General features: G+C 53.6%; 6 protein-coding genes across 6 annotated transcripts; 5 read left to right on the forward strand and 1 right to left on the reverse strand.

Annotated features, from left to right (window-relative positions):
- Nucleotides 1-556: 556 nt before the first annotated feature.
- ColSpa_06212 (serine/threonine-protein kinase hal4) lies at nucleotides 557-2,851 on the forward strand (the record flags this gene model as incomplete). The annotated part of the gene is made up of 2 exons (XM_049272424.1): nucleotides 557-611; nucleotides 738-2,851. 2 exons carry the CDS (start codon nucleotides 557-559, stop codon nucleotides 2,849-2,851), a joined length of 2,169 nt encoding a protein of 722 aa, XP_049128381.1.
- A 4,821-nt stretch (nucleotides 2,852-7,672) lies between these two features.
- ColSpa_06213 (uncharacterized protein) lies at nucleotides 7,673-8,078 on the forward strand (the record flags this gene model as incomplete). The annotated part of the gene is made up of 2 exons (XM_049272425.1): nucleotides 7,673-7,693; nucleotides 7,875-8,078. 2 exons carry the CDS (start codon nucleotides 7,673-7,675, stop codon nucleotides 8,076-8,078), a joined length of 225 nt encoding a protein of 74 aa, XP_049128382.1.
- Nucleotides 8,079-8,308: 230 nt separating this feature from the next.
- Nucleotides 8,309-8,665, forward strand: ColSpa_06214 (uncharacterized protein; the record flags this gene model as incomplete). The annotated part of the gene is made up of 1 exon (XM_049272426.1): nucleotides 8,309-8,665. The coding sequence occupies one exon, from the start codon at nucleotides 8,309-8,311 to the stop codon at nucleotides 8,663-8,665; it is 357 nt and encodes a 118-aa protein (XP_049128383.1).
- A 2,089-nt stretch (nucleotides 8,666-10,754) lies between these two features.
- On the forward strand, nucleotides 10,755-11,945 carry ColSpa_06215 (NmrA-like family domain-containing protein 1; the record flags this gene model as incomplete). The annotated part of the gene is made up of 4 exons (XM_049272427.1): nucleotides 10,755-10,799; nucleotides 10,873-11,412; nucleotides 11,502-11,571; nucleotides 11,653-11,945. 4 exons carry the CDS (start codon nucleotides 10,755-10,757, stop codon nucleotides 11,943-11,945), a joined length of 948 nt encoding a protein of 315 aa, XP_049128384.1.
- A 357-nt stretch (nucleotides 11,946-12,302) lies between these two features.
- Nucleotides 12,303-12,602, forward strand: ColSpa_06216 (uncharacterized protein; the record flags this gene model as incomplete). Its single annotated transcript, XM_049272428.1, has 1 exon — nucleotides 12,303-12,602. The coding sequence occupies one exon, from the start codon at nucleotides 12,303-12,305 to the stop codon at nucleotides 12,600-12,602; it is 300 nt and encodes a 99-aa protein (XP_049128385.1).
- A 1,021-nt stretch (nucleotides 12,603-13,623) lies between these two features.
- Nucleotides 13,624-14,791, reverse strand: ColSpa_06217 (autophagy-related protein 3; the record flags this gene model as incomplete). Its single annotated transcript, XM_049272429.1, has 3 exons — nucleotides 13,624-13,677; nucleotides 13,742-14,213; nucleotides 14,271-14,791. 3 exons carry the CDS (start codon nucleotides 14,789-14,791, stop codon nucleotides 13,624-13,626), a joined length of 1,047 nt encoding a protein of 348 aa, XP_049128386.1.
- Nucleotides 14,792-15,855: the final 1,064 nt, after the last annotated feature.

Consider the following 15,855-nt stretch of genomic DNA (forward strand, 5'->3'; position numbering starts at 1 on the left):
GCAGCCATCTTCTTGTCCTGCAAGAGCTGCAAGACTCAAAAAGCCTCACACACTCTTAGTTCGACGCCGAACGCTTGTCCTTCGCCGAATAGCAAAACCACGAACAAACGCATGCAGCCACGAGCAATGGGATAAGAACAAGAAAAGCAAACTCTTGTCTTTTCCTCCCTTTCCTTTGCGTCCTCGGATCTTGGCCTCCAAGGTCGTATCGTTCCCTGCGCCAAACCAACCCACCTCACCGACTTCTACCCGACCTGTCGGTTTCTCTTTCACGTTGGTGCTTTTAGAACCGATAATTGGGGGACACACTACTTGCCCGTCGCCCGTCCTTCCCCTCCATTTGTCAAGGCCCAGGCCAGAGAATTGGAGACCCCTCGGAAACGCCGCGGACTATCTGTACTTCACCCTCCCAAAAAAACCCCAGTACCAGCACTTGCACCAGCACCAAGCGTTTTCCCTAGGTGGTGTGTGGCTCAATTACGTATTGGTCCATCCTTGATCAGAGCACCCTTCGCTGCTGCCGTCGTTGTGCCCACCGGCCACACTCCGAAGAGCCATGGCGACCGTCCTCACCAGCCTGGCGGTGCCCCCGCCCACTTCCCTCGCCCAAGGTACGTCCGGTGGTCACTGCACCCCCTAGCTGCACTTCCGTCATCAAGCAGCTGTTCCCAACCCGCCCTGTTTCCGTCCGCAGCATCCCTGAAGCCGTCGGTCACTAACAACGCTTGCGATTCCAGACAAGCAACATTCCGAGCAACAAAACTCGAGTAGCCTGTCCTCGTCTCCCCGCCAATTTCCGACCGACCTTACTTCTCCCATCCTCGAAGAAGTCGACGAGTCCGAAAGCGAAACGCCGAATGAACCTGTGACCCCCATCAGCAGCGGGAGACAGTCCCAGGAGTTTACCACCCGCCCCAGTCAAGACCATCACGACACCAATCTCACTACCGAAAACCAATCCGCCCATCAGGTGCAGACCGCGCCGAAGCCTCTCTTGGTCAACACCGCACCCACCCCCACGGTTTCGCCCGCAAACTCGGCCGCAACACCAAAGCCCGCCAACCCTCCAGCTTCAGCTGATCCTGCCGCTGACCAAGAACCGCCACCGACACCGCTGCAAAGACGACCCACTCGAGGTTCGACTACCAGCTTTAAGCGGACCATGTCCAACATCTTCCGCAGGTCCAACTCGTCCATCAACAGACCCGAATTCGACTTCTTAGCCCAAGCCAACGACGCTTCCGAAAGTGCAGTGATTGACTCGACACCTGCCAAGAGCGGTGGCAGACGCTTCTCGATGAACAGATCAAGCAACACCACGAGGTCCAACACGCCTCCGTCGCCGGGCTCGCCCGTCGACACTGCCTCTTCCTACAAGGAAGCGTCGACTATGCCTTCTCAGGATGACTTCAAGAAGAAGAACAGAGCCTCGACCGGCTTCACTAGCCTGCGCGGTCGGGCTGTCAACTTTGTCGGCGCCAATGTTCCTGGACGAGAGAAACACGCGGCAAAGAAGCCGCTTCCTCTGGGAAGGAGACGCGCCAGCAGTTTCGAAGGTCGCCTGGAAAGCCGTCACCTTGCGCCTGCAACCGACAACCATTTTAAGAACCCCGTTTTACCCATGCAAGGGTCCTCCCCCTGGGCTCAAATGCCTGACGCTGGTGTCGGCGTCAAGGCCCGTCGCATGAGCTTGAGTCTCCCGGATGACTTCCAGGTTGACGTCGCCGAGCTTCTCTCTGAATACGAGTATCAGCACAAGCTGCTTGGTCGTCACGGCAAGCACCTCGGCAAGGGCGCCACTTCCAAGGTGACCATGATGTGCCGGAAGGGATGCCCGAATGAGCTCTACGCAGTCAAGGAGTTCAGAGCCAAGAGAAAGAAGGAGACGGAGGACGAGTATGTCAAGAAGATCAAGTCGGAATTCAGCATCGCCAAGAGCTTGCACCACCCCAACATCGTCGAGACGGTCCGACTCTGCACTGATCACGGCCGCTGGAACCACGTCATGGAGTACTGCTCAGAGGGCGACCTCTACGGACTCATCGCCAAGCGTTATTTGACAGACCCCGCGAGACAAAACGACCGTTTGTGCTTGTTCAAGCAGCTCGTCCAGGGCGTCAACTACCTTCACAGCAATGGTATTGCCCACCGCGACATCAAGCTCGAGAACCTCCTCATCACCAAGGACAGCAAGCTGAAGATCACCGACTTTGGAGTATCAGAAGTATTCACTGGCCATCACCCCGGCTTCCGGGAAGCTGGTGGACAGTGTGGCAAGGGCATGGGTACTGAGATTCGCCTGTGCAAGCCCGGCATGTGCGGTAGCGAGCCGTACACGGCACCCGAGGTCATTCTCAAGGAGGACGAGTACGACCCTCGCGGTCTCGACGTGTGGAGCTCCGCTGTCGTGATGATTTACCTCACTTTCGGAGGCAACATCTGGAAGAGGGCCGACGCCTCCCACGAGGGCTACAGACTGCTGCTCAAGGGATGGGAGAAGTGGGAGGCCAAGCACCCTGAGCCCGATGCTCGCATGACCGAAACAGACTACCCTCACTACCCGGCTTTCGACCTGATGGTCTCTCCGCCTGCGCTCCGCCGTGTGCTTCTCATGATGCTCAACCCCAACCCCACAAAGCGCGCGTCCATCTCGGAGATCGCCAACCACCGCTGGGTGAAGAACATCGAATGCTGCCAGCTCGAGAGCTACGACGACCCGGCCAATCTTATCGACGCTACCAAGAAAGGCAGTGCCCAGCTCAACACTAAGAGGGTGTTCTGCCACAACCACTTGCCACTCGAGAGCCACGGCCACTCACTCGGAAAGATGCCGGGCCAAACGGGTTATTGACTAAACCCTGATACGACTGTACGACTTTTTACGTTTTTAATTTTCTGCATAGCCGCGATTCTATCTCTTGGAAGCGGCTCCGTATTATGAGCTCGCAGAGGCTTGCACACTTCACATGGCGTTCATAGAGAGGCTTAGGGAAAGAAGCTTCTGGAGAAAGGGATTGGTTTTGTTTGAATACACACACGACTGCTTTGGGGAGGCAGTAGAGGCTACTACTACGATAACGCCCTGCAGTGCGTCTCAAGGATATGCGCGTACATCCGGGCCGATGAAGGGGGCATCTGGGATGTGCATCGTCGTACATAATCAAATCACCTTCTTTGATAATCCACACGTGTGCGCGAGTCCCAGAGCCAGGTGCACGCCACGAGAGAGGTGAAAGATTTGTGCTTAGACACATCAAGGAAACGGGGAGGACAGACACGGGGGTATCTTGCCGTGCGCGTGCAAGTAGAAGCATAGACTACTTCTTCACCCGCTCTATAGGATAGACAAAAGCTTAGCCTCAGTTGAGAGGGCACTCCTACAGTCTCTTCAATTTAGATACCTACATTCGATATATTCTACATCAATGTGCTTGTCTACTACAGTTGAGTGAACGCTGTCAATGCCTCGAGCTGGGGCAATCCCGTCTCTACACTATGGTGGACTATTGTTTGTCGACTAGGAAAGGATTTGCTAAGATGTCTTGACACGACGTGTGTGGCTCACCTCATGGAGGGGGCTCGAGAGAAGCTTCGCCCGCAATGAGAGTAGAGAGAGAGATGTGTGAATGCACGAGGGACAGAGAGCGAGACTCGAGGGGAACACCCCCCATCTGCCCAGCAACGAGGGCCGGAGCATGTACGTTTACAACATATTACCCATCCTGACGTATATGACCTCCCACGCCCCCCCTCAGCGACACAGGGTCACCGTACTTGTCGTCAGTTATCGTGGGAAAAATTTAAGGGTACGGAGGGGGAAGGGGGGGTAGGAGGAGAGCGGGGGGGAAGAAACGGTAAACAGCGCGAAGCCAAGTCCAGGGAATCAACGGGCGCACACAAGGGGGAAACGTTACCGCGAGCGAGTGTGTATGGTGTGCAGGCGACCCAATCAGCCGGGCTGACGGGCCCAATCAAGGTCGTTTTCCCCCGCCCTTTTCTGGGAGAGAGAGAGAGAGGTTTCTTGCCCATGCCATGGGCTCGCTTCCGCGTTCCGTCATCTTTGGTACATTGGACTAGCAAAGCCTGCTTTGAAGGGGAGGGGCATTCGGAGGCTTGCTCCTCGGCAACTGGGTTGGGGGTTATTTTGTTGTTGTTTGGTGTGGAAGGGAAGGGACCGGAGAGCTGAAAAGGGTTGCTGGTGGTGGTGGTGGTGGTGGTGGTGGTGGTGGTGGTGGTGGTGGTGAGGTAGAGCGAGCGACATTCAGCCAGCCAGCAACCAAGCAAGCCAGCACGCCGAGCCAAAAAGCCCGTCAGCCCAGCCCTGTGTGCATCTTCGCGTCTCATGTTCCCCGGGTCTTCCAAAGCGATCCGACATGGCTTCTCCCGCTTTATTCTCTTGTTGGTTTTCCGTGTGGTTAACCTCCTTTGGGGTGCGACACACACGCCCCCTCCCCCTTGGGTTTCTGCCTGTTCCTTCGCCCGTTGCCGTTCAGCGAGTCCTAGGTAGTCGGCGAGTGATTGCTACCGCTGCTGCAGCTGTTGTTTATGCTGCTGCTGTGGCATGTGGTGCTTGTTCGTGGTGGTCTCCGACGGTACGGCGCTGCTCGCGACCGGTGGGGAGGTCGGCCTGATGCAGGAGATGTGGAATTCGGGAATGATGGGCTCCCCCCATCTCAGTCCACGATGGAACGGCGACAGGAGCTAAGGTCGCCTTAGCTGTTGGCCCCAAGTGACCCCCTCAATCCCTCTCTCGCCGTCCTCCCCACCTAAGCGGTCGGCTAGCCATAGCGTCAGATGGGAATGCATGTGCAAAGTCTTGTCGGGCGAGCCAAAAGCACGTCGTTTTAGTCGGCCGCGCTGCGAGATCGAGGGGACCGCGGGACCCAAGGTTGATGGGGAGTCTTGGCAACGGCTGCTCCCCTTGCCATGGGCCGCGAAGGGGCGGCGGTGTGGATCAGGATCACTGCGTGTCTGAGGCGCCCAGAAAATGCTCAAAGTCCGCGGCGGCGCGGGGGGGGGACGTCACTTCCCTCGGTGCATATGCTTCATGGGCCCGCGAGGGGCGATCCCCGTGCCAAGCCGGCTCTTTTGTGCCTCGGGAACGATTCTGCATTACCAATGGTAAATAACGGATATGTCGAGGTCTGACCTCACCAGAACCCCATTTCCGGATGGGCGAGGAGGAACTAACGAACTGAAATTGTCTTGCCCCAATGTGCAGAGCCGGGGCGCCAGGCAAGGTGGCTGCTGAGCGCGCATCGTCATCCTATCGGACCGAAAACGGCCAGTCTTGGTCGGCTCCGAAAGACGGCGGTTGAGGCTCGATCTCGAGCAAAACTGACATCGAGTCAAGCATTTGCCAAGACGGCGGTGGAAACGGCTAGGTCGGCAACAAGTAGAGGAGGGCAGCAAGTCAGCTTCTTGTCATGCGGGTTCCTCCTTCGTCGGGTCCTCTGTACGCGCCGTCCGGTCGGTCAGGCATACAATGCGTTGTTCCCTCTGCTCATGAGGGGGCGTAGGAATGCGACGCCGGTCGGTGCTGAACAGGCGTTGCGTTAGGGTGGGCGTTAGTCTCTGATCTGGTGCCGCGTGATGGCGGTTTAATTGGTGTTGTTGGCTAGGAGAAGGCGCGAAACGCGTGGCCCTCGGCGAATCGTTGCAGAGGATGGCGGTTGGTAAGGAGAGGAGAGAAGAGACGGAAGCATTATGTGGGGGGACATGAGTAAATGTATTGGGTACTTTGATCATCTGGATGGGGGTTTGGTAGCACAGCTGCGTGCGTGGGACAAAAACGAATGCAAGCTGCCGTCCCCTTGGGATGCTGTGTGATGGAGTCAGCATCATGTAGGGTAAGGGGGTGGTTTCCTGGAAATACCACGGACCTGTAGCGGCCGACACATAGTCGAGGGCCTCCATATGCGCGCTTGAGCTGGCAGAAGCCTGCAGCAAGGCGTGTTGTAATGGGAGTGGCCTCGGTTTCTCACACAGGGTAAGTCGTGCCGTCGAGATCGCCCGAAGGCACACAAAAGACGGCGTTCCCGCGCCGTCTTCTGACGAACACGGCCGGCTTCTACCCCGCAAGCCGCCATATGCTGTGTTACTCGGTGGCGGTGATGATGTATGCCGGCGCCCGACGTCGGTTTGCTGGGCAGGGGTTCGTGTGCCTTGTTGAATTTGTGTTGTCTTCCGTTGTTGGTAGAATCTGACGCATTGTACTCGAATGGCCATCAGCCGGGCCCATGTGAGACAGGTGATGTGCTGTCCATCCTTGTCAATGCTCTCTTGACCTGCGCCGACACATTGTAATCTTCACGTGGGAATTTCCATCAACGGCTGAGGCGGCTTAGATCTTCCAGTCAAGTCGTCGGGCAACCACAGATGTATTTCTTGTGACAAAAGACATGCAAGACTCTCTTTGGGAAACGGTTCGCACGCCCTTCTAGGATCTGCGAGGCGCATATGTCTGCAACTCCGGTCGTCGGCGACATAGGAGGCGTGAAACCGCTCGAGGCATGCCCGATACGGGCCCAACGCAACCTTCAGAGAGTCCTAGTGCCAGCATGCTAAGCTTCAAGCCTCAGTAATCGCGATACGCATTTTCCATGTAAGCCTTGCTGTATGTCTCATGTAAACGAATGGTTTGGCTTGATGCCAGCATCAGTGTCAATCTCGTGTCTGTACAATCTCGGATGATCTGAAGGACTTGGTCATGGTGTGCAAACGAGCTGCAGGCGCTCACTTTGCGTACCACTGGCGGTGAGGCGATGGGCAGTTCAAGATTGTTGATGCCGGTTGAGACGGAAGCTGTATGATTGTGAAGACCGCTCGAAAGGGTTGAGGTTTCAGTACCAAATACATGGAAGAGAGGCATATGAGGATGTTTCTCATCTCACGTAAAAGTTGAAGCGAAGTCAAGCAGGTGAAACCGCAAGTAGCAGATAGGCCACAAGAGACAATGCCCTGATGGATCGTCCCTTTTGTCCCGGTTTCCATTCATGGATAATACCAACAGCGAGGGATAGAAGAACACTGCCGCCTACGACATTATAATAAGCATGTATGGCTCGTGTTGGTCACTGCAAATGGTCTCAATAATGTCCTGCCAATGGCAACCTCCCTCAAAATAAGTCCAATGAAGGAAGGTAGATTGAAAATGAATTCTTGACGGCTGCTCATATTACACGATGTTATGGCAAACCATTTGATATCCCCTTGCCTCATTCCCATGACCTTCAAACCCAACATCGGTCACAAATCTTTCGAAGCACAAAGGTATGAGATATAGAGCCTTGCTGGGTTCTCCTGGCACAGTCCATATGCCTTGCGTTATTTGGATCTTGGCCTTCCACCACGCACTCTCATCCTTTGCAGGGTAAGAGTTATGAGCACACAAAACCCAACCATTAGCGTCTTAGGTTTGGCATCTACTTTCCGCATCAATATTAGTCGGCAGTGAAAACATGCGAGCGAAGCAGCTCTCCACGAAAAGTCCCTCGCTCTGTCGAATCCGACGCCCCTGATTCATCCGGCGAAACAAACTGTCCGCTACCGATATAGACAGCTTACCTTCTGACACTGTCATGTCATACAGGACCATGTTCATTGGAAAACTCAGGATCTCGTCCGCTTTCTCCGCTTTCTTCTAGATAAGCCAATGAGGGGAAGCTTACCTATGGAAAGTCATATTCAGGCTGTAACATAGCATTTACGTCTTAAATTCTAGAACTGGTTCTCCCTGGCCTGCTCGTTTTTGATACTTGAATCTGTCTCGGTGGTTGAATCAGTCTGCAGCCAGCTCAATAAAAAGACCGCTTGGATGCAGTTGAATCTCGACATGCGACCACGGTTCGGCAGAAGAATCCCAATCTCTACAGTGCCCGGCGCAGTCTCAGATCTCGGTCCTGGATGTCGGCAGCACTGGCTCACAGTTCAACGACCTCATCTGGGTCGACCCTAATCTGAAGATGGAGCAGCCGCAGTTCGCCTACTCGCATCCATGCCATGTCAAGATCCCGCCGTGGACCGGGGCGAATGGTACCTCATGGCCGGCCGTTATCTTCATCGCGCCCGACGGATGAATGTAACGTTTGGGTCAGGATGACCAGCCCTGAGTGAAAGATTGCAACTACTTCGACTTCGGCCACTTCTCCAGCTCGGCGCCATAAACCTACGGTGACAACTCGACTAGCTCTAACCCGGACGAGTTTGAGTCTGACGACCCATATGACGAGAACTGGAAAGATACCATGACCACCAGTCCGATCCAGAACAGCACCTCTACCACCACGTCGGCGAGGTCTCCAAGACGATGACAATAGAAATCCCCAAGCCCTTGTCCAAAAGATACGGCAACCCGTCGGACAAAAATGTCTCATACTATGGTGAGGGCGGCAAGACGGAGCGCATGCGCATGGATAACGCGGCCAACAGCTTCAGCAACGGCATCGGCAACCGGGGGAACGTGGTGGCCGCGCCCTTCGTCCGCTCCAGCAGCTTCGAGTTCCCCTACAACGGCGGCATTGGCTCCATCAACATCAAGATCCGCTTTGAGGTGAACGCGGGCTGCTGGTGGAAGTGCGACTACAACGAGTGCCGCAGGTACCTAAGCGTGCCTGTTTATAGCTGCAATGCGGCGGCATCAAGAACAAGCGGGGAGGCACGGTGAGGAAGAACTGATACTCGTGGACGACTGATCTCAGCGTCAAGTTCTAGTCAATCGTCGTATGATTTAGCCTTCCTTCTCCCCATCTAATTTAATCTCATTTGTGATCCCACCGTGGCAGGTAAGGTCGCCAGCAGCAAATGTAATGTATAATACTAGAAACACAAAACCGCAAAAGACTATAGAACTCAGACAATGTTTCGCTAGGAAAAAACACAAGATTTTCTGTTTCTTTTCTCCGTCTGGCCTGTCAATCTCTTTGATCTGAGTGTCCTCCATCCTTACTAGCACCGCCTTTGCTAAGATATTGACTCTAAACCCAGGTTCAGTGGCCTGCTAACCTCTTTAATCCATTCCGCCTGCTCGGAAATCATCAAGAATTGAGGCTCGTTGTAGTTGACCATTACGTTCGTCTCTACGTGTAGCGGCTTGTCGTCTAGCGCTTCTCCCAAAGCAGCCAAAAGGTCCCCGCGCGAGCTCAGGATCCAGGGGCGAACTACCGACAGGTAGTCGTGGATTGTAACAAAGTGAGCGGCGGCTGGCTTTACGACTATACTCACTGCCTTGCAACGTGGCCGTTAAGTGCGGCAGCAGATCAGCAGATGCTCTGGTCCCTCCTCGTCCTCATCTGGATTGTAGTCAGGGAGGTCTCCCCAACTGGCAAAGAGAACCCATCCTTAGCTATCTTCTCGTTGTTCTCGTCAACACAGTCAGGTTCTGCGCGTTCGCGGTGATCTTCGAGCTACATGTCCTCCCATTCGTGGAGTTCGTCAGCTCGCACGGTGGTAGACGAGACTTTAGGCGCTGTAAGCGGCGCCTGGGAGACTGTGTGCCAACTTTGGTCCTGGAAGTACGGCTCGAGGGAGCTCGGGTCACGCTTAGTCTTCATAATCCAGATGGCCTAAGTCAGGGGGCCATTAAGCGTCCAACAGAGGCGGCAAGCCTCGGGGGAGAGTCTTGGAGGCTGGTGGGCGTCGCAAATGGCGTTTTACGAGGTTAATTGTGCTTCTCCTGGTCCCTCCGAATCCAACACAGTGGATGCATTCGGTCTGGGCTTATGCCTTGTCCGAGTGAAGGATTATGCTTACTTTTGGAGGCTTGCTATAGTGTCTAGCTGGTGATGTTGTCTTTAAACGACTTGGTCAAACCCGTGGAGATAACAACAGGGGAGGGAAATGGGGCTCAAATAGGAAGAAGACGAAGGGAGTTAGGTTAAGCTATATACTATGCAGTGATTTAGCAGGCCCCCCCTGGTTGATCGATACAAAGCAGCATTGCTGCCTGTTCCTTGCCCTAGGCTACGAGTCGACACGACTTCGACATTAGACACTGACACATACCTGACCGAATTAAATCCTAAAAATGGCCCACGACGGGAAGATTGACATCGAAAACGCTCCCAGCGCTGGTAACAGCCAGCCCGAGATGATAATCGACAAGGTCAAAGACATCCATGACATGGACGCTGCTCTAGACTCCTACGGAATAGCGGAGATGTTGCTCTGATGACAACCGAGTACAAGAGTTAATAATCGTACACAATAAAAGATAAACAAACCAAATCAAATGGATGCGTGATTATTGAAAAATAATGTAGTGTTGCGCAATGTAGCTAACTACCATGATTAGCGCCGTAAGGCTCACGAAGTCGTTCTAGCCCTTTTGGTTAGAGAGAAACTGGTGAGCAGAAGGTCGTTTGAGACACATGAATAAGGGCTACTGATGATGAACAAACCAGTGTAAATTGGATTAGCTTTGGCGGGCAGTACACTTTGCTCATTGATATCCTCCCCATCGTAGCCATCCGGTCGGTGCGTGAAAAGGCCCACCGGGATTGATTAGTCGTGCAGCAATTCTGACTGACTTGATCACTTATTGCTTGACGCCGACGGGATGGACGAACGGATCCCCCGTCGGTCAAATTATCGCCGGCCTGATTGCTAATGCTCCAAGTAGATGTGTTGCATGTATGCTGTTCAACTACAAAAGTTCTCTGGATATCCTTCATTTAAAATTTAGTCTCATGCTTAGAAGTCAGTGTAAACAGCCACAGATCCATACGAACAAATCGACCTAATGACCTATCAACAAAATGTCCAAAAAGATCATCACTGTAGTCGGCTTAACAGGGGCCCAGGTATGGAACGAGTCTTACACCACAAGACGCATTTGCCAGGGTGTAGGAAAAAACAATACTAACCAGCCAATAGGGTGGTTCTGTCGCTGATGTCTTTCTTGAAGAGGGAGGTTGGCACGTCCGCGGCCTCACTCGTGATCCAAGTAAGCCATCAAGCCAAGCCTGGGCCGCCAAGGGTGTTGAGCTCGTCAAGGCCGATGTCAATGACGTTTCCACGTTGATATCCGCTTTCGCTCAGTCAACAGTCATCTTTGGCGTCACAGACTTCTGGGGAGCTGCCATGGATCCCAAGTGCCAAGCGCTCGCAGCGTCTACTGGCCGACCTTTCAACGAGATCGCCTACGATATGGAGGTGCAACAAGCGAAAAACATCATAGATGCTGCCAATGCTACCCTCGAAACCTTGGTTCGCTTCGTCTTCTCAACCCTCTCAGCGACTAAGAAGTGGAGCAAGGGCAAATATACTCACAACTTCCACTTTGACTCCAAGTGGGAGGGTGTAGAATATCTGAAGGCCACTTATCCAGCCCTTGATAAAAAGACTTCGTATCTGCAGGTCGGACTCTATATGAACAATTGGAAGAAGGGTTTGTTAATGGCAGTGCCGAGAAAGGTTAGTCTCATTCCTGATAACGAGTGTCAACTCGCATGTTTGTGACGCGAGTTTTAACCGACGGGACGCTGAAATGATGACCGCCTTAGCAACCCGACGGTACCTTTGTGTTTAATCTCCCTGCGAGCGGCGATGCCCTCATCCCTATGGTTGAAGCACGTAAGAATACAGGTAAGCTTCTATAGTTGGATAAGGCGCTAGAAACTTGTGTAGCTAACACTGGATAATGCTAAAAAAAAGGTCACTTTGTCAAGGCTCTCGTAGAAGTCGAGCCGGGCAAGAATCTCCTCGGCTATGGTAGCCTCATAAGTTGGAACAAGTTTGCAGAACTCTGGGGGCAGTTCCACGGAGTGACATGTCGCTTCGAGCGCGTCGACCGTAAGGTCATGGAAGAAGCTATTCCAGGAGTCTTCGGCGAAGAGCTTGCCGACATGCATGAGTACATGAGCGAATTCGGATACGACGGCTCTGATCCAAGCGTTATTCACCCCCAAGATGTAAGTGTCCTGCTGCTCAATTCTATAAAATGTTAGCTTATTAGTGTGTCAGCTTGGTGTGAATGTTTCGATTTATACTGCTGAAGATTATATCAGGGAAGAGGATTGGCCAGAGACCAAGTAGGTCGGCCTTTGAAGACACAACTGTTCTCATAGGCCATCATCCAGAGAAATCCTTGATAGAGTTCAGCTCACGTTCATGTCAAAAGCAGGCTTGGGTGAGCCGGCTTAGACCTGGAACGACCATGTAGAGATAGTGACAAGGATTTCCTTTTATAAAAATCCCAATGATTTGGTTTAGAATTGAATAGTGCCAAGATCAGTGATCCTGACTTGATTGCCTGGGACACCGTGAGCTTAGATAGGTTGCTTTCCAGTTCGGAGATACTCAACATGTCGGTTCAACATCGCCTGCCACAGATCACCATTTCAACCAGAGCGAAATCGACCAAGAATATCAGAGGAAAATACCCCGTCATAAGAACAACAGAGGCCGGAGGGGAGATTCCAGAGCTAGCGTTCCGCGTGACGCCTGACAACGCAACGTTCATCCCCTTGATCTCCATAGCCGCGGCGGTCGCGGCGATCCCGAAGCTGCAGCTGCACGTCGTCTTTGGAGAATTGGTAAACAGGACGATTTCGCCGTTGTATATCAAGTATTCCGCACCCGGGGAGACGGATCGGAAGGAGTAACCCGAGATGGTGCCCGAGAGTATGAGGGCTTTCAAGGCAAGGAGCCTGGACCGGCCACGCTGGTGCCTGATGGGCATTGGCGATTTTGGCAAGTCTTGAAGAGTTCCGCAGGAGTTGGAACGTACGTTTGTGGGAGATTCTGGGAAAGGGTGTTTTTTCTCTATACAAATCCGTGATTGGGACTTACACGGCGGGTCGGTTTCGCAAAGTAACGTCACCAATGCCGACTCGTCAAAAACAGGCTCGCAAGAACAAAGGACGGTACATGGAAACATTGGATTTCATATTCAAAACTTCAACGACCAGAAACCTCTGTGGCGAGCTGTTTAGCTAGAGATTCACATATTCCAATGAAAGCATTAGGTCCGTGAAACACTCAAAACTAATACGAATACCTTAAGTTGTTTGCTCAAACAAGTTAGTTCAACTCGTGACACAAACACATGAACACCATCATCCATGTTTATTCCTCGAGGGACTTACCGAACGAGAAATATCAAAACGGGCGTCTTCGAGAGGGCTTTCCCATTCCTGATACGTCCAAGAAGCCCCATCGGAACAGCAGCAGCTCAGGGACAATTAGCTGCATAGGTTGTCATTATCGGAATGTTACTTGGCCTCTTTCTGGCACGGCTCGTATAAACCAAGCGAGATCAAGAGCGTGTACCCACACAACCTCTCTTCATCAGTTTTTATCCAAGTTAGGAAACATATGCTACCTGTATTTCTGCCATTTCGTCACCTCACTACCATGTCACCGGAAACAACTACAACACAACCAGCCTCCACTTCTGTAATGTTTAAAAATCGGAATCGCACCGTCTTGACTTTGTAGTCTACTGAGTTCTTCGTAATCGCCGTTGCAAGTCAGTCCCGTAAATCTAACCCCCGCCCCCGGTAATCCAAAGACATAGGAAATTCACGCCACACCAGGTTCCAAAACCCATGAGATCAGTGACAAAAGAGAAAAGGAAAGGGCCATGAGCCCAGAAGCCATATTCGCGGGAAGAAGAATCGTCGTTTATACTCCCATCGTGAAGTCGTGCTCGATACCGGGAGTCACGCTGGCCATGAACTGCAACTTGTTAGCATCTACCTATTCTCAGACAACAGAGGCTCGGATAGAGAGTGCCCTTTACCTTTAGGAAAACAACGAGGTACTGATCCACACGAATCGCAACCTCCTGCTCGTCGACCTCGCTCTGCTCCACCTCCTCCCACTCGTCGTTCTTATCGGCAGCGGCCTGGGCATCGCGCACGTCGAGCCGTCCCAGCTCGTCGACGAGGCCCTCCATCCCCTGGTCCCCGCCAACAGCTCGGCCTGCGCGCAGCTTCTCGCGACGGATGCGCAGTGCCGCGTCGGCGCGGTCGAGCAGCGTCTTCATCACAGAAGCGTGCTTGCACGGGTGCACGCTCGCCATCTTGATGTTGTTGGCGAAGAAGGGGAAGTCCTCGAGCGTCACCGTCTTGTCCTTGTAGTCGCCCACGATGTCGTCCATCATGGCGTGCGGGGGCAACGGCTGGTTGTTGGGCGAGTAGCCCGAGAGATAGAGGCGGGGCGTGCGGTAGTAGGTCGAGTACATGATGTACAGAGTGTATGTCCGGCGGCCGCTGCGTCCCAAGGGGTCAGCATCGCATCTTCAGTTCCAAGTGACGGGCCTCGCATACCTGTTCTTTCCGCTGTCTCCCGCATCGCGGATGATGGCCTCGTCATCGTCCTCGTCCTCCATATCCGGGATCTCGTCGTCGTCCACAACCTCCCTGTCCCCAACATTGCCCGAGTCGTCCACTGTCCGCACCTCCTTCACCTTCAACGGCTGCGAGCTTGCCAGCCCGCCCGTGCGCAGCCAGCCGTCCTCATCGTCATCACCGCCGCCCGCGGAGCTCTTACCGCCCTCGACGACGGCCTCCTCGTGGCCCGCGTCGCCGGCGAAGTCGTCGTCGAGTCGGCGGTTGCAGGGGACGTTGCGCGTGACGAGGAACTGCTTCCCGGCGGGCAGGTAGCTGACGCGGCGGCTGTCCGAGTCGGCGTCCCCCCAAGACCAGGTCGGGAACTTGTAGACGAGGTAGTCGCCGGCGGCGACGAACTCTTCGGGGGTGATTTGGCCTGTCTGACGGAAGGTTGACTTGTGCGAGACCGGCGTGTACCGGTCGCGGAGGGTGTTTACGGTAGAATAGAGGAGATTCATGGTCGGTTGCGAAGCTGTCCAAGGGGAAGAAGCTTGTGCTGTCCGAGTCGGTGTAGCTGTTGTATTCTTAAGCTGCTGATGGTCTGTATCCCTATCGATGCGTCGTGGCGATGCGCGTGCTCCTAGCTCAAAGGAAGAAGGTTTGTTGGCAAGTGTAGAGAAGAACGTTTACTCCTCCGCCAGCCTTCTGAATGATGTAGTCCGCAAAGGTTCCGCCTGATATTGATGACTGGGAGTCAAGCTGTGGCAGCTGTTCCGGGCGATCACATGGATGGCGGGGTTGTCTCACGATTGGACAGGGAACATAGTGGCGGGGTTGCCTCCTGCCTAGGTATGCGGCCAAGTTGGGGAGGTGGCTTATCTTATCGGGGCCGTTGGAGGCACCAGAGTGACGGAATCTGCTGGGGAGGCACCTTACTAGCAGCAGGAGTTGCGCAACTGCGCCCCTGAACCGTGCACCTGGCTTCCCTCCCCGCCGCCGCGGTCCCGTGGCGCTCCGGGAAGCCCGGGAGAGCCGCAATCCTTCAAAATGAGGCTTTTGACCTTCTCGGGAACAGTCTCAACATCCTCACGGGGCAGGTTCTAGCCTGACACTTTCATTACTTGCAAAAAGGATACCCTCGGACCAAAGTGCACTTCAATAATCAACGTCACTTACTTAGATATATATGCCTTAGAACAAGACACAACAAGTCATCCCCAGCAACAGATCAGGCCGCTAGTTGCCATACCATGAACTTCAATGCCTAGAGAGTGCGCGGAAGCGAGTATGGTGTCCGGAATACACTCACAAACACAGTTGTACCTACACAACAGTGATCGAATCACTCATTTGATGTTTCAACAGAGGGTATCCCGTCATGCTCATACTCGTGGGGCATAAACTCGACTTCAGGCAACAGTGCTCCGGTATCATAGCCTTTCAGAGCTTCTCTGACCCTCAGGCTTCGAAGGGGGCGGACGATTGATCAAATGAAACAGAATCTTAGCTTCCGGCGATATGAGGTGTGTTTACGTGATATGTAGGCCATGGGCGCCAGATCGCGGTTACCATCTCCGATGAT

The sequence above is a fragment of the Colletotrichum spaethianum genome (genome assembly GCF_022836535.1).
Source record: "Colletotrichum spaethianum MAFF 239500 DNA, contig14, whole genome shotgun sequence".
NCBI classification, from domain to species: domain Eukaryota; kingdom Fungi; phylum Ascomycota; class Sordariomycetes; order Glomerellales; family Glomerellaceae; genus Colletotrichum; species Colletotrichum spaethianum.